The sequence below is a fragment of the Staurois parvus genome, unplaced genomic scaffold, assembly GCF_062004578.1.
Source record: "Staurois parvus isolate SC_StPar_1 unplaced genomic scaffold, SC_StPar_1.0 ptg000315l, whole genome shotgun sequence".
Taxonomy (NCBI): domain Eukaryota; kingdom Metazoa; phylum Chordata; class Amphibia; order Anura; family Ranidae; genus Staurois; species Staurois parvus.
This window is the reverse complement of record NW_028318111.1, coordinates 2,232,681-2,252,737: the sequence shown is the minus strand read 5'-3', so window position 1 is coordinate 2,252,737 and position 20,057 is coordinate 2,232,681. Positions and strand designations below refer to the sequence as shown.

General features: G+C 41.1%; 1 protein-coding gene across 1 annotated transcript in view; it reads left to right on the top strand.

Annotated features, from left to right (window-relative positions):
- Positions 1–9,050: 9,050 nt before the first annotated feature.
- Positions 9,051–20,057, top strand: part of LOC149457537 (homeobox protein Hox-A4a-like) — a 70,942-nt gene continuing 59,935 nt past the window's right edge. The window contains exon 1 of the mRNA XM_089683558.1: positions 9,051–9,941. Within this exon, the coding sequence (XP_089539684.1) occupies positions 9,602–9,941 (340 nt within the window). The 5' untranslated portion in view covers positions 9,051–9,601. The remainder of the gene's footprint in view (positions 9,942–20,057) is intronic.

Below are 20,057 nucleotides of genomic sequence, written 5' to 3'. Positions count from 1 at the left end.
ATTATGGTATCTACAAAAAAAACTGAGACTCCGTTCACCTCTTAATTATGGTATCTACAAAAAAAACTGAGACTCCGTTCACCTCTTAATTATGGTATCTACAAAAAAAACTGAGACTCCGTTCACCTCTTAATTATGGTATCTACAAAAAAAACTGAGACTCCGTTCACCTCTTAATTATGGTATCTACAAAAAAACGGAGACTCCGTTCACCTCTTAATTATGGTATCTACAAAAAAACTGAGACTCCGTTCACTTCTTAATTATGGTATCTACAAAAAAACTGAGACTCCGTTCACCTCTTAATTATGGTATCTACAAAAAAAACTGAGACTCCGTTCACCTCTTAATTATGGTATCTACAAAAAAACGGAGACTCCGTTCACCTCTTAATTATGGTATCTACAAAAAAACGGAGACTCCGTTCACCTCTTAATTATGGTATCTACAAAAAAAACTGAGACTCCGTTCACCTCTTAATTATGGTATCTACAAAAAAACGGAGACTCCGTTCACCTCTTAATTATGGTATCTACAAAAAAACTGAGACTCCGTTCACCTCTTAATTATGGTATCTACAAAAAAAAACTGAGACTCCGTTCACCTCTTAATTATGGTATCTACAAAAAAACGGAGACTCCGTTCACTTCTTAATTATGGTATCTACAAAAAAACTGAGACTCCGTTCACCTCTTAATTATGGTATCTACAAAAAAAACTGAGACTCCGTTCACCTCTTAATTATGGTATCTACAAAAAAACGGAGACTCCGTTCACCTCTTAATTATGGTACTTACAAAAAAACTGAGACTCCGTTCACTTCTTAATTATGGTACCTACAAAAAAACTGAGACTCCGTTCACCTCTTAATTATGGTACTTACAAAAAAACGGAGACTCCGTTCACCTCTTAATTATGGTATCTACAAAAAAACTGAGACTCCGTTCACCTCTTAATTATGGTATCTACAAAAAAAACTGAGACTCCGTTCACCTCTTAATTATGGTATCTACAAAAAAACGGAGACTCCGTTCACCTCTTAATTATGGTACTTACAAAAAAACTGAGACTCCGTTCACCTCTTAATTATGGTATCTACAAAAAAACTGAGACTCCGTTCACCTCTTAAATATGGTACCTATAAAATAGACTGAGACTCCGTTCACCTCTGCACGTTCCGGAAACATGCTCATCAGCGCACATCTCTGAGCGTGTTCCCAGTCACGTGAAAAGTGCGTGCTGCGCTTACAGTACCATTAATTATTAATGGCACCCCAAATGAGGCAAGCAGATGCAAGTTTTTATGGGGGTATTGAAAATACCATCCCCATTGGGGAGGTAAAAATAAAGTTCATGCCTTTAGTCAGGCTGAATCGAAGTGGATTTTTAATATGCGTACAATAGCTCCCTGAGGTCTCAATATTGAGTTTGACATGAATTGTTTAATTAGTGATTACTAAGCTCATTTCATCTCTTGCTGTCTTGAGTCTGTAGTTACCATTTTTTCAGTTCTCTGTCCCTTTAAGGGGGGTTATTAGACTTTGGTATTTCTCTTCGTCCCATTTTTACTCCTTCTCCTTCTTCTATTTATTTATTTTATATCAGGTACTTATATAGCGCCATCAATTTGCGCAGCGCTTTACATATATATTGTACATTCACATCAGTCCTTATTCTTCTCCCTGATTTCTCCTCTTTTTGGGTTTACCTTGGTTCCCGTTTATTACATTAGTCTTCCTTGGGGTCCTGTTAGTTATTATCGGTTTCTTATTGTCTTTTAATACATTTTTTATTTGTATATTTTTATGTCACATTGGTTTTAGTACACTGTCTCTTGAAGAGATCATAGCCGCAATATTGGTCGAATATATTTATTTTTAGCTAGCTGCATATTACGCTTTTTCTTGGCATTATTTACTAGTACAGGGGTTTTATCATTTGCCATGCTTTATATTATTGTTTTAAAAACCACTTTTTGCACTGTAGGGTAGCTGGTTGGTCTCCTTGTGGCCATCCATATTGTAAAACTGGACTCCAGCAAAATGGCTGCCTTGGAATCAATACACGTCACCATAAAGACTGCTGTATATATAAGTCCAAGTTGTCTCACCCACTTCCTATCCCTGATGAAGTCACGTGACCCGTGACGCTACGCGTTGGACAGAAGTGTGGTGACGTTATGTCCGGTGCGCTGCTGGAAGCCGCCATTTCACCTCTCTATGTTTACATGCTGTATCTGGGCTCACAATCCTTCTGAGTGTGATTTTGATTTTCTATTTTACTTCATTAACCCCTTGACGCCGAGCACATGCAAATATGCAGTCTCTTGGCGTCTGGGCCTTGACACCGAGCGGCCGTATATTTGCGTGCAATTAGAAAATACATATGTGCTGAGAGCGCTTCCAGCACATACAGTGAGGAACAGAAGTATTTGAACACCCTGCGATTTTGCAAGTTCTCCCACTTAGAAATCATGGAGGGGTCTTAAATTCACATTGTAGGTGCATTCCCACTCTGAGAGACAGAATTAAAAAAAAAAAATTCAGGAAATCACATTGTATGATTTTAAACCTCTCTAGCAGTATGATTATTTCAGATTTTTGGTGCTGAAAGCGGTACCATTATTTTGCATGGAAATATGTCGTTTTTTTATTGTAGACCTGTATTTTTTAGGAATAACTCACTGAAATCTGTATGAACAAGAGTCTAGTAAACATCCCAGGTAGGATAAAATTTGAAACACGAAATCATAAATTATAATTTAATAAATAATCATAAAAAATAATAATATAATAATAAATTTAATTCAATAATATAATCAAACTAAAAACACTGAAATGTGAAATAGAGCGCCAAGTTCGCACATCGCTGAGCAAAGTCGCAAAATCGTTTTCAGTGTTTGATGACGAATTTCCCCCACGAATCATTATCACTCAATTCTGCAAGTGGTTCTGATTTACTATCGCTGTTCTCTAGCTGATCTAAACCGCTTTTGACCTAAAGGGACGCTTTTTGGACGCCATGGACTTTTCTCAGTTTCCAGGCAGAAAGAACAGACAAAATGCAGGCAGAGCGCCGGACAAAGCACTCGGGACAAAATGTATGTGAAATGGGTTGAAATGTTTTATTATGTAAAATTTGTTTGGAAAAAAATGACATTTTTTAAAATTTTCAAATATTCGCCGCCCCCGGCGCCCGTACATCCCGACGTCACAGGGACCGGAACACAGAAGTTGGATGCTGGCATCAGACGGAGGAGATGGCCGGGGACGCTGCAGGGGACACATCGCGGGAGCGAAGGACAAGGTAAGCTCTGCAGGGAATCCCTATGCAGCGCCGCATGGTAAGCCCGAGTGTAGCTCGGGGTTACCGCTTTTGGTACTGAAACTTTACCCCGAGCTACACTCGGGAATACCGCTAAGGAGGTTAAAGAATGTATTTGTCTTGCACTGCTGAACAGAAGTATTTGAACACCTGAGAAAATCAGTGTTAATATTTGGTACAGAAGCCTTTGTTTGCAATTACAGAGGTCAAACGTTTCCTGTAGTTCTTGACCAGGTTTGCACTGCAACAGAGATTTTGGCCCCCTCCTCCACACAGATCTCCTCTAGATCTGTCAGATGAGCTGATTGGGTCATCTGTACCATAAGAACAAGCCCATATGAACGGATCAATCCATAATGTGCTAAATGAGGGACTGAATGTCCAGAGCATCATTGAGACACTTGCGAACCAGAGTGCCCAATTGGTGAATCCAATAGGATTCTCTTTGGCAGAGTTTCCGGACCTTTCTGCCCGTGTCTATGTCCCCTTGTATGGTCTCTATGCCAAACACTTAAACCCCTGGTTCACATATATGTGGCCGTGGGGGCCGCGTTTTGCATGGGTACGAGAGCCCATTCATTTGAATAGACTCCCATGCCCCGTGATACTCAGGGAAGAAGTCCCTGCACTTCTTCGGAAAACGCAGCCTGCACGGGAACCTTGGTTCCCAGTACAGTTGCGATTTCCAGTGCGGGCGGCGTGCCGTTAGAACTAATGGCACACGCCCGCGGGTCTGCATTTCTCTGTGAGGGTGGTGCAGCTGCACAGATTTTCGTGTGGATCTGCAGCGGCACCACCCGCATAGATGTGAACCTAGGGTAAGGCCAGTGGGGCTCTCGTCGTGAACCTCACTGAAATGGCAGGGCACTGTGTGTTTATCAAAACCATGTAGGATGTTGCGTTTATGTTCGCCAAATCAAGTCCTGAGTGAATGTGTGGTGCGGCCCACTTAAAGGAGCCCGCAAGGACAAACCAGACAATAGATGACAAATTGTGTGCCACAATTGATGAACTGTCTTATAGGGTGGGTCCTACAATCTGTGCCCAGGAATTCCCTCTTTTTGTGCCACATGTATACACAGGCCCCAGTGGGGTGTGTTCTAGTTCTCTTCATTCATTTTGTGCCTCATAAATGCAGGCCTATATTTTAGCTCTGAAGAAGGGAGTACGTCTCCCGCAACGCGTCAGCCTACCTCATTTAGGGTCTCCCGTCACTTGGGACCGTCACCACTAACTCTTTGTCTCTGTTTTAATCCCCTTTGGTTTGTGAGTATGCACTTTTATGCATTTTAATGAACTCCTGTTTCACCACGGTAATACACCAACAGAGTGTGCCCTCTTTTTGCTTTTCTTCACCAGTAACAAGGTTTCCCGATCTTCCAAGGGCTGCACCTCAGTGAATGACAGTATCCCTAGTCTGCATGAAGATTTGAGCGCTGGTTTCGTTTTTTGGACATGTAAATATGTGAATACTGATACTGATGAAAATGTACAATATACTTTATGTAATGCACTGCATAAATTGTCAGCACTGTATAAATGCATGTAACAATATTAATAATATAAAAAAGAAAAAATATACTCTCTCTCTCTCTCTCTCTCTTTTTTTCCTCCTCTCTCTCTCAGGCTGGGAGTTGTAGTTCTTCAGTAACTGGCTAGGAAGAACTTATTATAGGAAGCACATGTTCCCAAATGAATTTTCCAAATATCTCTTTTTAAATAGCTTCATCCCCTCCTCTCTCTCCATCACTCTCAGCTTTCTTTTTGTTTTTCTTTCTCTTTCTTTCTTTCTTTCTTTCTTTCTTTCTTTCTTCCTTCCTTCCTTCCTCCCTCCCTCCCTCTCTTTCTCCTCTCTCTCTCAGGCTGGGAGTTGTAGTTCTTCAGTAACTGGCTAGGAAGAACTTATTGTAGGAAGCACATGTTCCCAAATGAATTGTCCAAATCTCTCTTTTTAAATAGCTTCATCCCCTCCTCTCTCTCCATCACTTTCTTTCTTTCTTTCTTTCTTTCTTTCTTTCTTTCTTTCTTTCTTTCTTTCTTCCTTCCTCCCTCCCTCCCCCCCTCCCTTCCTCTCTTTCTCCTCTCTCTCTCAGGCTGGGAGTTGTAGTTCTTCAGTAACTGGCTAGGAAGAGCTTATTGTAGTAAGCACATGTTCCCAAATGAATTGTCCAAATCTCTCTTTTTAAATAGCTTCATCCCCTCCTCTCTCTCCATCACTCTTTCTTTCTTTCTTTCTTTCTTTCTTTCTTTCTTTCTTTCTTTCTTTCTTTCTTTCTTTCTCTCTCTCTCTCTCTCTCTCTCTCTTTCTTTCTTTCTTTCTTTCTTTCTTTCTTTCTTTCTTTCCTTTCTTTCTTTCTTTCTTTCTTTCTTTTTCTCTCTCTTCCTTCCTCCCTCCCTCTCTCTCTCTCTCTGTATATATATATATATATATATATATATACATATACACACACACACGTCTGCATTCTCTCTATATGATTCATGAGATGCTGTAACAAGGAAGGTGAGTCAAATTGTGCCCTTCCCAGTTATAGGAATGAATGACAGGGCAGTATATTATATATGATAAATAGGATTTTACCCCTCTGTCTCTCTTTTGTTATCAATGTTATCAGCTACTGACTGTATCAGTAGAGCCATCTTCTTCAAGGCTGGGTTGCTGTAAACAGGAATTGATCTATAATCGGTGGTAAATTGTAATGACAGCTAATTAGTTTTGGAGAGGTGTTTAATCTGCCTGGATGAACTGCTTACATTTCCAGGGTTATAAAGAAAACTGTTTAATGACAGCGGTCTGATAAAAGGGTTGAGGGTGGCGGTTCTATGAAGTCATATCAGGATATGACAAGTCACCTGCACACCAACAATATAATCTTTGTGTCATAAATGGGGAGATTAATTGTCGCATCTCCAATCAGAGATTTCACTGACACAAGTCCCTGGGCTCACCAGCTGCAGGCCTTATCCACCGCGCCATAAAACTATTAAAAGATAATTTACTAAAGGTTGCAATTTCCCAGTAACCAATGTCACATTGGATGGAGAGAGGAACAGAGTGGGGACTTTATTAAACAGAGATCGATATGTTCATTTCTGCTCTGATAATGCCACAAAGGAATAATAGCAGTTGGTTAATTGTGGGCTATAAAGGATTATAATAAAATACCAGAGGCAAAACTAACACATAAACAGCACTGTAAATCATAAGGGGACACAAAACAACTAATATATATTATACTGTACAAATTATAATAGCTATCTTATGGCATTCTGGTTCTGTATTGTGTAATGTTATTTGTAGGGAAAGATAAAAATATAAATGAAAAAGTATATGCAGTTAGCTAGAGAGAGAGAAAAAGATAGATAGATAGATAGATAGATAGATAGATAGATAGATAGATAGATAGATAGATAGATAGTGTGCATACTATATCAACTATTCTGTTGATTTTCTATTTATATTGTGTAGCTACTGTATATCTGTAACCACCAGATATATAAAAAAAATATAGAAATAAATCTTTAGTTAGAAATATAGAACAAATATGTCAAACAGATATAAATTTGTTTTCACAATAAATTTGAAAAAAAAAACATTGTAATAGATAAAAGATAGGTAGATAGATAGATAGATAGATAGATAGATAGATAGATAGATAGATAGGTAAAAAGATACATACATGTATATTAGATGTATTGATAGCAATAGATAGATAGATAAATAGATAGAATAATAAGTAATATAAATATAGTAGTAGATAAAACAGATGTAGATAGATAGATGTTAGATATATTGATAGCGATAGATAGATAGATAGATAGACAGATAGATAGATAGATAGATAGATAGATAGATAGATAGATAGATGAAATAATAGGTAATATAAATATTATAATAGATCAATAGATGTTGGTAGAGTGATAAATAAATAGATGATGAAAAAATAATAAATACGATAACTATAGTAATAGATAAAATAGATGTAGGCTGATAGATAGATGGTAATTATATTGATAACAACAATAAAATAGATAACATTAGATAAGCAAAATAGATAGAATAGTTAGATAGATAGATAGATAGATAGATAGATAGATAGATAGATAGATGGATGGATAGATAATATTAGACATATTGATAGTGTAAAATAGATAAATAAGAGAGCTATCTAAATTATATAAGAAACACATAACAATAAAAAAATAAACATACAACAATTTTGTTTCAATGCATTCAAAATAGTTTTCAAACAAAATTCAGCCTAGATTAGAAAAAAGTCAGTTTACTGGTAATAAATGTATATTTATTTCATAAACAAAATACAGCCAGATAATACAAGGATATGCTTGTTACATCATTCATCAATGTCAGAATAACACAAAGCCAATTGAAATATGTCTTCTATACTGTCACTTGTATCCTAATCACATAAAAAATTTTTGTGATATCAGGCGTGTTTTACTACAGCAACACCCCAAAAACTTCTACATAAAGTCTCCACATATGTGCACATATTGTGAGATATCAAATGAGAGCGAAAACAAGAGAGTGAAAAAATAAAGACAGAATGAAAAAGAGAAAAAAGAGAGGATTAAAAAAGAGGGAGAGAGAATGAGAGAGAGAGAAAGGAGAGGGAATGAAAAGAGAAAAAAAAGAAAAATAGGGAATTAAAAACATATAAAGAAAGAGAAAATGAGAAAGAGAAAAAAGAAAGAAAAGGGGAGAAAGAAAGAGAGAAAGGGGAAGGGGGGGGGGGGTAGATGAAGTTAGAAATATATATAATGAAAGAGGATAAGAGAGAGAGAAAGGAGAGAGAATGATAGGAGAAAAAAGAAAATGAGAGAGTTAAAAACATAAAAAAGATAGAGAGGGAGAGAATGAGAAAGAGCAAAAAGAAAGAAAAGGGGAGAAAGTGAGAGAGAAAGAGGAGGGGCGGGGATGAAGTTAGAAATATATATAATGAAAGGGGATGAGAGAGAGAAAGGAGAGAGAATGAAAAGGGAGAATTAAATCATAAAAAAGAAAGAGAGAGAAAGAGAAAAAAGAAAGAAAAGGGGAGAGAGAGAGAGAGAGAAAGGAGAAGGGGGGGGGGGATGATGTTAGAAATATATATAATGAAAGGGGATGAGAGAGAGAGAGAGAAAGGAGAGGGAATGAAAAAATAAAAAGAGAGAATTAAAAACATAAAAAAGAAAGAGAGAGAATGAGAAAGAGAAAAACGAAAGAAAAGGGGAGAAAGAGAGAGAAAGGGGAGGGGGGGGAGATGAAGTTAGAAATATATATAATGTAAGGGGATGAGAGAGAAAGAAAGAGGAGAGAGAGAGAGAAAGAAAGAAAGAAAGAGGAGAGAGAGAAAGAAAGAAAGAAAGAAAGAAAGAAAGAAAGAAAGAAAGAGGAGAGAGAGAGAGAAAGAAAGAAAGAAAGAAAGAGAGAGAGAAAGAAAGAAAAAAAGAAAGAAAGAAAGAAAGCTGAGAGTGATAGAGAGAGGGGGGGATGAAGCTATTTAAAAAGAGAGATTTGGACATTTCATTTGGGAACATGTGCTTCCTACAATAAGTTCTTCCTAGCCAGTTACTGAAGAACTACAACTCCCAGCCTGCCCATGCACATTAGGACATCTGTGCGTCTACAGGTTGCCCGGCCTTGCCTCCTGGCACATTCTCCCAGAGGGAAGAGGTAACAAGTTCAATGCAATCCATTTCCATGAAAGAAGGTTTTGTGTAGCAGGCTCCCTGTGCTGTGACCTCCCTTCCTGCTGACAACCTCCTTTCATTGTGCAATGCTTAGTAGACATAGAAGGAAAGAAATATGTAAATGACTGTGTGGAGGGCGGGGCTTCAAATGAGTGGCTAATTAGCTCATTAGTGAACTGTCACACTTCCACTTAGTAGGGAAGGAAAGGGGGGTTAGACAACCCTCTGAGGACCAATCAGAAGCCGGGAGCTGGGTCCAGGACTTGGGAAGTACATGAAAGAAGCTGACACAGAGGCAGAACAAGCGGAGGAGGTGACCAGCAAAGCTCACACACTGAGACATCTGCCTGCAGCAAGGGGAGGAAGATTAGGGAAGAACTTGTAACTTTTCCTAAATTGTAGAATTTAGGATAAAGCTGAAGGACTGCATACAAGGAGACACTTACCTCCGCACTTACCTCCTTCAGAAATGTATTAGCAGCTACAATCATTTCCAAAGCTCAACAGTGAGCCAAGGAGCTTGCAATCTGATAGACACCTGCCAGAAGCTGAATCCAGGACCAGCAGCCTCCTTCCTCCAGCCATGCAGAAAGGAATGGACAATTCCCAGAAGTTCAGAATTGAAGCCCTCCTGGCAGAAGAGCGCCCCCGGCTGGTACCTCATCAGGGCAGAGAGACTGCAGTGACCCCCTCCACCCCTTTATCACAGATGTACCCCAAGACAAGTTACTTGCCCCTACATGGGCTGTACCCAGCTCCGCTCTACCACCTGCCCGCACTGGGCGCTGGGCACCCCCACTTCCCCTATGGTGGCTTCACGGGGGTCCCTGCCCCTGGGGCAGAGCACATCAAGGCCGCCTCACTGCCCCTGGAGCACTGGCTAAGGGCTGGACTGCTGCTACATCGAGGACCAGAACTGCACTGTGAGTACCAAAAATGTAGGGAGGGTGGGCCTAGAATGGCATTGTTGTATTCTCAACCAGTGGTGCCCCTGAGGCTGCACATCTGACAGGTTCAAGGGGGTCTCCTGCCTGTTAAGGTGGCCATACACTATACAATCTGATTGCACAATCTCCTTTAGATCTACCATCAACTATGTAGTGCAAGGGCCTGCCTGATTTGATACGGGTTATTCAGGTGTGTCCTCCTATTACATAATTGTAGTAAATCTAAAAGAGATTGTACAATCAGATTGTATAGTGTATGACCGGCTTTAAGTTGACTGTAAATGCAGTCTGTTGGCACTCAGTATGTGGTACAAGGGCTGTCCTGATTACCAACAAATTAAATGGATGGCTTTAGGTGGATCCTCATATTATATTGAGTTGTTAAATATAAAGGAGATTGTACAGTCAGATTGTTACATGTATGGTGGCCTTTATAGACAACAATTGAAGTAGAAGTGTTTATAAATAGATTAGAAAACATTTAGCCCCGGTTCACACCGGGTGCGGCTTTGAAGTCGTGCCGATCAGTGCGACTACATGTGCGGCTTGTTGACATCTGTGCAACTTCATGCACAGATGTCAATGAAAGTCGTACCTGAAATCGCACGAAACTCGTGCAGGAACCGTTTTCAAAGGACGGTTTGAACGGTTCCATAGCGGCAAATAGGCTTCCACTTGTTATGTGGCTTTGATATCTCAAGTCGCATGACAAGCTGCCCCCCGGCAGGAACGTAGGATTAAACACACAGCAACTGAACGATTATTAGATATTATTACCACTACTAAGGATAATTATTATTATTATAATAATACTTCTTATAGTATACATAATTATTAGTATATATTAATATTTTATATATATATTTATTTTTTTATTTTTATAAAAGTTATTAATATATATTTATTTATATTATTTATTTATTCATAGTATACATAATTATTAGTATATATTAATATTTTAAATATATATATTTAGTTTTATATATATATATATATATATTTATTTTTTTTATTATTTTATTTTTATTTATTTATTTTTAAATTTTTTTTGCTGCTTTATTAGAATACATCATGTAGTGAAGTACATTCTTTATTTAAAGGGATTGAATCCCTCACAATGAACTTCCCTTATTTGCTCCCTTTTAGTGTGTTAAACAATATACCATTCAATGTGTTACGTTTTATCAGTTTGATAACTGCAAATAAATACCTGTTGATCCTGCCAGAAGTCTTCTGAGCTGATAACTTCCTGTGCTTTTTGCCAGTGCTGCACTGTTACCGGTTCTCATTCTGCTATCTCTGAACTACAAAACACCCCTCCTCTGTGTTATGTAAGAAGGGTAGAGGGGGATGTGTTCTGAAGTCTGACTCCTATCCAAAGGTAACATCTCTGCTCCTCCATTGATAGAGTACAGTAAGTGAGTGTTGTCACCCTAGGGTAGGAAGTGTGTCCCTGGCAGGAGAAGGGAAAAAGTCCAACAAATGAAAACTAATGCAGCCACCATATCTAAGGACTGGTATTACATATTACATTGCTGTTCTTGAGTTTAGATAGACCAGCCTTTCTCAACTTTTTAAACACAGAGGGACCCCCTGAAATAACTTTCCAGTCTCAATGATCCCCTGCTAATAATTACTATAACTACAGCTCACAGTACATTATTGTGATGGTCAGTGGGAAGAATGTCCCTTACATTGGTGATCAGTGGGAAGAATGCTCCTTACATTGGTGGTCAGTAGGAAGAATGTCCCTTACATTGGTGGTCAGTGGGAAGAATGTCCCTTACATTGGTGGTCAGTTGGAAGAATGTCCCTTACATTGGTGATCAGTGGGAAGAATGTCCCTTACATTGGTGATCAGTGGGAAGAATGTCCCTTACATTGGGGGTCAGTGGGATGAATGTCCCTTACATTGGGGGTCAGTGGGAAGAATGTCCCTTACATTGGTGGTCAGTGGGAAGAATGTTCCTTACATTGGGGGTCAGTGAGAAGAATGCCCCTTACATTGGTGATCAGTGGGAAGAATGTTCCTTACATTGGGGGTCAGTGGGAAGAATGCTCCTTACATTGGTGATCAGTGGGAAGAATGTTCCTTACATTGGGGGTCAGTGGGAAGAATGTCCCTTACATTGGGGGTCAGTGGGAAGAATGTCCCTTACATTGGTGGTCAGTGGGAAGAATGTCCCTTACATTGGTGATCAGTGGGAAGAATGCCCCTTACATTGGGGGTCAGTGGGAAGAATGTCCCTTACATTGGGGGTCAGTGGGAAGAATGTCCCTTACATTGGGGGTCAGTGGGAATAATGCTCCTTACATCGGGGGTCAGTGGGAAGAATGCTCCTTACATTGGTGATCAATGGGAAGAATGCTCCTTACATTGGTGATCAATGGGAAGAATGCTCCTTACATTGGGGGTCAGTGGGAAGAATGCTCCTTACATTGGGGGTCAGTGGGAAGAATGTCCCTTACATTGGGGGTCAGTGGGAAGAATGTCCCTTACATTGGGGGTCAGTGGGAAGAATGTCCCTTACATTGGGGGTCAGTGGGAAGTTTGTCCCTCTTATAAGTAGCTCAAAAGATAATTGGTTTCAGGTGTAACTTACCATGAAGTGCTCATTGCTCATTGAACCCCTAACAACCTCTGGTTTATTGTGGGGCTAAAAAAACTTACATTGTAGAAAAAAGTACAAGAAAATCTTTATATCTCATATGAAAGTTCCGTATTCTAATAGCCAAAACTGACCACTTTAAACACTTAAAAAAGCTGACACATTAAGAAATAGCCCCTGGTATATCTCAGGGTAGTCTACATTTGGAGAATTGCACCCAAATCATCTCTATTATCTCTGATCTCCCCATAAGGATGTCTCCATGCAAACAAAGGTAAGTCCACATAACTGTAAGAGTCCTTTCTATAGAATTTCCAAAGAACTTGAACTATTGCCAATTATGATATCAGAAAGTAAATATATAATGGTGGTATTTGATGGAACAGATCCAACATTTAACATACCTGACAAATAGCAGAATGACATTCTTTATCCATTGTATGCAATATCCGTTTATATTGGTGTGATCTATAGTTGGATGGAAACATTGTATAGGCGAATCCTCAGTTAGGGGGCGGTTGTAGCACGGCCTCATTCAGCTGAATAAGTTGTGTTTGGTGATGGTACTGCCCAGGGGCGGACTGACAACTCATGGGGCCTCCGGGCAATAGGGGATCATGGGGCCCCTGTGTCCTTGCCCAAACTCAAAAAAGTCTATGAAAAAGGTACCAGGGGCATCTCATGGGGCCCCCTACTGTCCGCGGGCCCTCGGGCAGTACCCGAGTTTCCAAATGGTCAGTCCGCCCCTGGTACTGCCTACTGAATGTGGCGGGGGATTATTTATATGAAGTATCACAATGCAGTATGTTTACACCACCATCCGCTGCCTTTTCAGCTTAAGGAGGGGGGGCACTTCGGAGGGTCGGTAAAAACCAGGGGCGGACTGACCATTTGGAAACTCGGGCACTGCCCGAGGGCCCGGGGTCAGTAGGGGGCCTTATGAGAAGCCCCTGGTACCTTTTTCATAGGCTTTTTTGAGTTTGGGCAAGGACACAGGGACCCCATGATCCCCTATTGCCTGGGGGCCCCATGAGTTGTCAGTCCGCCCCTGGTAAAAACGCAACCTAACGACATGTTTTTACCCCCCCCCCCTCAAGTCTAAATGAGCCTGAATAGCACAGATCTGTCCAAGAATTCTCTCCATATAGAATCTGACTGTATAGGAGCTAGTAGTGGGTAAATGGAGACATGGCACCATCTATGGTCCAGTTAGAGACGGCTTTCAATAGACCTTAATGACTCACAATGTCAATCAGCTCTTTGAAGTATAAAGGAGGCAAACAAATGGAAATCAGGTCCATACACAACCAATTTCAATAGATGACCATGTGCCATACACAGGAATTAGAGGTACTTTTGGCCCTCATGCACACTGGAAGAACGTTTTGATAACGCTGGTAACATTAGCTGTGTAAAGTCACGTTAAAAACTCGAGTTGTTCAGCTTTTTTTAGCGTTTAGCGGCGTTTTCTGGCGGTTTCCCACGTTTGGAGTTTTTAGCATTTGAATGGACTCCCGTACCCCGTGACACGCAGGGAAGAAGTCTGCACTGCTTTGAAATCCGCAGCCCGCAGGGGTACCTTGGTTCCCAGTATGGGCAGCATGCCATTAGAATTAATGGCTCCCGCCCGCGGGTCCGCATTCTTCTGTGCGGGTGGTGCGGTTGCACGGATTTTTGTGCGGATCGGCAGTGGCACAGATGTGAACCTAGACTTAGAGGATATTTTTCCAGTGTGAGAAGCCCCTTCTACTCCCTTCTTGGAATAATTCCCCTTGATTTCTGTTCTGGTGGCAACTCAAGATTTTGGATTTATCCTCATTTTCATTCCCGATGACAGGTAAACAGGCATTTAGAGAAGGGGAATCTCCCTAACGGGGATACTGACAGAGGTAAAAACATGACAGTCGTTCTAATCCCTTTCTATTCTATTCTTTTTTGTTTCTTTTGGGGTTTTTTTAAAGTTTGGCTTTAGTTCTTCATAAATGTTCATATGAACTTGTTAATCTATTCAAATCAAAAATCTAAAAAAGGGTCTTTATATGCTTTGCTGAAAGCTGTTACTCTGGGTGCAGCATGTTGGAAGGTATTATTATTATTATTCAGGATTTATATGGCGCCAACAGTTTGCTCAGCGCTTTACAATATAAAGGGAGACAATACAGCAACAATACAGTTCAATACAAGAGGGAAAGGAGAGCCCTGATCCTTGGAGCTTACAATCTAAGAGGGAGGGGCTAGTGGTACAAAAGGTAATAACTGTGGGGGATGGACTGGTTGGAAGCGTAGAGGATTCCATTATTAGCTGAGGGCCGGATAGGCTTCTCTGAAGAGAGAGGTTTTCAGAGATCGCCTAAAAGTGAGCAGAGTAGGCGATAGTCTGATAAATTGGGGTAGAGAGTTCCAGAGGATGGGGGAAGCTCTGGAGAAGTCCTGGAGACAAGCATGAGCATGAGATGAGCATGGAGCACAAGGTACATCCTTGTGTCCAGGCTCAGCACAGCAGGTAAAGTTCCCTGGTCCATGTACAGTACGCTGTCGCGGTATTCTCCGTTCACACCAGTGCATTGTGGGAACTCAGGCAAAATCACATGCTTTCCTGCAAAAGGAGGAAAAAAAATGTGCTGCCACACTCAGCATTGCCATTATTTCTTAAAGGCACCCCCACGGATCTTGCAAATGCATGCGCATTAACGTGACAAAACGCAATACTGTAGCGAAGGTACTTTTTTGCAAATTCCTTGCGCATAGGTCAGTCCATTGAAACCAATGGGCTGCCCTAAATGTGACACCTGGAAATGGTCAGACAAACGCAAAAAAGCATAATGCGAGGGCAGCACAGTGGCTAAGTGATTAGCTCTTCTGCCTGGCAGCATCCCAACCACTGCACCACCTGGTTGGTGTTCTCCCTGTGCCTGCGTGGGTTTCCTCCGGATACTCCGGTTTCCTCCCACACTCCAAAACCCACTAGTTTTGGGAGGTTTTTTCCTGCTGAATAACATCCCAGCCAAAAAATGTTGATTAAAGGGCAGCACAGTGGCTAAATGGTTAGCACTTCCCCCTGGCAGTACTAGGGTTGTTGGTTCAAATCCCAGCCACAGCACCAACTGCCTGGAGTTTGCATGTTCTCCCTGTGCCTGTGTGGGTTTCCTCTGGGTACTCCGGTTTCCTTCCAAAACCCACTAGTTTTGGGGGTTTTTTTCCTGCTGAAAAATGTCCCAGCCAAAAAACGTTGATTAAAGGGCAGCACAGTGGCTAAATGGTTTGCACTTCCCCCTGGCAGTACTCGGGTTGTTGGTTCAAATCCCAGCCACGGCACCTCCTGCCTGGAGTTTGCATGCTCTACCTGTGCCTGCATGGGTTTCCTCCGGGTACTCTGGTTTCCTCCCACACTCCAAAGACATGCTGGTAGGTTAATTGGCTCCTGTCTAAATTGTCCCTAGTATGTGTATGTATGAATGTGAGTTAGGGACCTTAGATTGTACACCCCTTGAGGGTTAGGGACTGATGTGAATGTACAATATATATGTAAAGCACTGCAGAAATTGTCGGCGCTATATACATACCTGTAATAAATAAGTTAACCCCTTGACGCCAATCGCACGCAAATACGCGGCCTCTCAGGATCTGGTCCTTGACGCCGAGTGGCCGCATATTTGCATGCAAATAGAAAACACATTTGTGCTGAGAGCTCCCAGCACATATGTCCGCGACTCCCCGAAAGGTCCCGATCTCCTCTTTCGATCGGAACCTTTTCCAATCATGTGACCGCCGTGACGGCGAATCATGGCAGTTACATGACCCTAAAACCCCACTGGGCCTCCAGGCTTCTGAAACTCTTAAAGGGCCCTAAACACTGTAAAATAAGACATAACAGACTAAAGCAGGCCATACATGGGTCGAATTCCGAACGATTGTTTGTTCTGTAATCTGATGGTGCCACCAATGATTTTGAAAATCGGTCATTTTTCACGAATTTTCAAACATGCCCGATAAACGAACTGGGGAGGAACCACGAAAATTGGCCAGTGCCATTGCCCCACTAACAGAGCGAAAATCGGTGGATTATTCTTAGGTTCGATTTTCAAACGAAAAATCGTTCGGAAATCACCCCACGTTTGGCCAGCCTAAGGTGTCGGAATGATTGCAGGTTTATAATGAGAATACATTGTGTTCTTTTTTTTATAATTAATGTGCTTTGTAAGAAGAAAATGTTTGCACTTGATGATAAGATCGTCTAAAAGGGAAGTAAGTGAAAGTATGCTCCCTGGGAGGGCTTGGTTTGCCTTCCTTCAAAACAGCAGAAGTTCAGCGGGTTAGATTTGATAGACATGCTCTTTTTTTAGTTACCTAATTATATAGCCAATCAGCTTTCTGTTACCCAATCTGATTGGCTGTTGCTGGCTATCACAGACTGCACCTATTGCACTGGCTTATTGAACAGGGTAGCATATTATCACCCCTTCTGGTAGCCTCCCTGGCGGTCTGATTATGTCCATATTTCTGTGCTCAAAGCGGTACATTGTTTTGCTTTGAAATATGTATTTTTTATTGTAGGCCTGTAATTCTTAGGAATAACTCACTGAAATCTGTCCGAACAAGAGTCTAGTAAACATCCCGGGTATGTTACAATTTGAAACACCAAATCATAAATGATAATTTAATAAATAATCATAAAAAATAATATTATAATAATAATAAATTTAATTCAATAATATAATCAAACCAAAAACACTGAAATGTGAAATATAGCGCCAAGTTCGCACATCGCTGAGCAAAGTTGCAGAATCGTTTTCAGTGTCTGATGAGGAATTTCCCCCACAAATCATTATCACTCAATTCTGCAAGTGGTTCTGATTTACTATCGCTGTTCTCTAGCCCAGTGTTTTTCAACCTTTTTTGTGCAAAGGCACACTTTTTTCATGAAAAAAATCACGAGGCACACCACCATTAGAAAATGTTAAAAAAATTTACCTCTGTGCCTATATTGACTATATATAAAGTAATTCTCTTGAATAGGAATCAAACACAAAGAAATTATTTTATAATTACTTTATTATGAAATAATAAAGTATTTTATAATTGGACCCGGGGGCCGGACCAAGAGTAGATGAATGATGTGTATGTGTCATCCATAGTAAGTATAGTAATATTCCCCCATAGTAAGCATAGTAATTAATCCCCCATATAGTAATTCATCCACCATAGTAATTCATCCCCCATAGTAATTCATCCCCCATAGTAATTCATCCCCCATATAGTAATTCAGCCCCCATATAGTAATTCATCCCCCATATAGTAATTCATCCCCCATATAGTAATTCATCCCCCATAGTAATTCATCCCCCATAGTAATTCATCCCCCATAGTAATTCATCCCCCATAGTAATTCATCTCCCCCATATAGTAATTCATCCCCCATAGTAATTAATCCCCCCATATAGTAATTCATCCCCCATATAGTAATTCATCCCCCATAGTAATACATCCCCCATATAGTAATTCATCCCCCATAGTAATTCATCCCCCATAGTAATTCACCCCCCATATAGTAATTCATCCCCCATATAGTAATTCATCCCCCATAGTAATTCATCCCCCCTATAGCAATTCATCCCCCATAGTAATTCATCCCCCATATAGTAATTCATCCCCCATAGTAATTCACCCCCCATATAGTAATTCACCCCCCATATAGTAATTCATCCCCCATATAGTAATTCATCCCCCATAGTAATACATCCCCCATAGTAATTCATCCCCCATAGTAATGCATCCCCCATATAGTAATTCATCCCCCCTATAGTAATTCATTCCCCATATTAATTCATCCCCCATATTAAGTCCCCAAGCCCCCCCTGTGTCAATTCACTTACCTTTGCGCCGCGCGTTCCTCTCGCCGTTCCGGTGTAGGTCTCCTATGAGGATCTGTCCCCCTCGACGTATCTGCGCATGTGCCAGTTTCAGGCATTAGCAGCCGATCGGCAATCTCCGGCACATGCGCAGATACGTCGAGGGGGACAGAATCATCCTGACAGTATCACGCTCCGTGGGCCGGATTAAAAGGTCCGCCGGGCCGTAGTTTGCCCGTCTATTTGTGAGCTGAGGCAATTTTTCCCACGGCACACCAGACAATATCTCATGGCACACTAGTGTGCCGCGGCACAGTGGTTGAAAAACGCTGCTCTAGCCGGTCTAAAACCGCTTTTGACCTAAAGGGACGCTTTTTGGACGCCGTGGATGATTCTCAGTTTCCAGGCAGAAAGAACAGTAAAAATGCAGGCAGGGCGCCGGACAAAGCACTCGGGACAAAATGTATGTGAAATGGTTTGATACAGGAATGTTATACTATGTAGTTTTAGTGTATTTAGTGAATGTCACTTTTTCACATTTTTAAATTTCCCGCCGTTCCGTCCCCCGTACGTCCCGACGTCACAGGGAACGGAACCCGGAAGACAGATGCCGGCATCGGCCGGAAGACATTGCCGGGGACACTGCAGGGGGGACATCGCGGGAGCGCAGGACAAGGTAAGTGCAGAAGAAATCCCGGAGCAACGCTGCAGTGTATTCCCGAGTGTAGCTCGGGGTTACCGCTTGTGGTGCTGAAACTTTACCCCGAGCTACACTCGGGAATACCGCCAGGGGGGTTAAGCCTAGTACACACGATCAGAAAATCGTACGAAAAATACCGCTTTCAAAGCAATTGTGCGATAATCTGATCGTTAGTACACAGCTTTCGTCCGAAATTATTTGAAGGGATAAGCATGACATTTTTTCTCGTACGATACCGGATCATTTTCATTTAATCAGTACAGTTTTCATCTGAAAATACAATACATTACATCACTTCCGAATTTTCTTTCTGTTGTACAAGAACTTTAGTAACCTCTTCACTTTCGATAAGACTAGCATGGAAAGAAAAAAAAAATGGACAATTGTTCATCCAAAAATTTTCATTGTGTGTAGCGGGCTTTAGTCCTAATGATGTTGTGTTAGGGTTCATGTGCACTGCAGCTGATAAAATGACATTCAGGAGCTTTTCTGCGTTTTTTTTCAGCAGCCCCTGAACTCTCCCTAATGTCTTCCTGTAGTGTCCATGTACACATTGTTGTTTACAGGCAGTTGAGTTTACAGTCGTTTTTATAAACGCACCAAACTTGCGTTCAAGAGTAGATTTTACCGGCGTTTCAAACGCTTGTAAACGCGGATAACCGCGTTTATAAGCGTTTGCGTTTAGAAGTGTTTTTTAACTGTTCCATGTCCAGATGCCGTCCGGAGCCTTTTTTCATCATCAGAAATGCATGCAAAGCGTTTTCCATGTATTCAAATGGACCCGGTACACCAGCGCAGTCAATTCCAGGTTTGGCGTGAAGGAATAAATGGTAGAACGTGCCGCATTATGCTCATGATGGGATCCATAGTGAATACAACCAGAAAAGACAGGTCATCTCAACACATACTGCTCTCTCTGCTTCTGCTCTCTCTA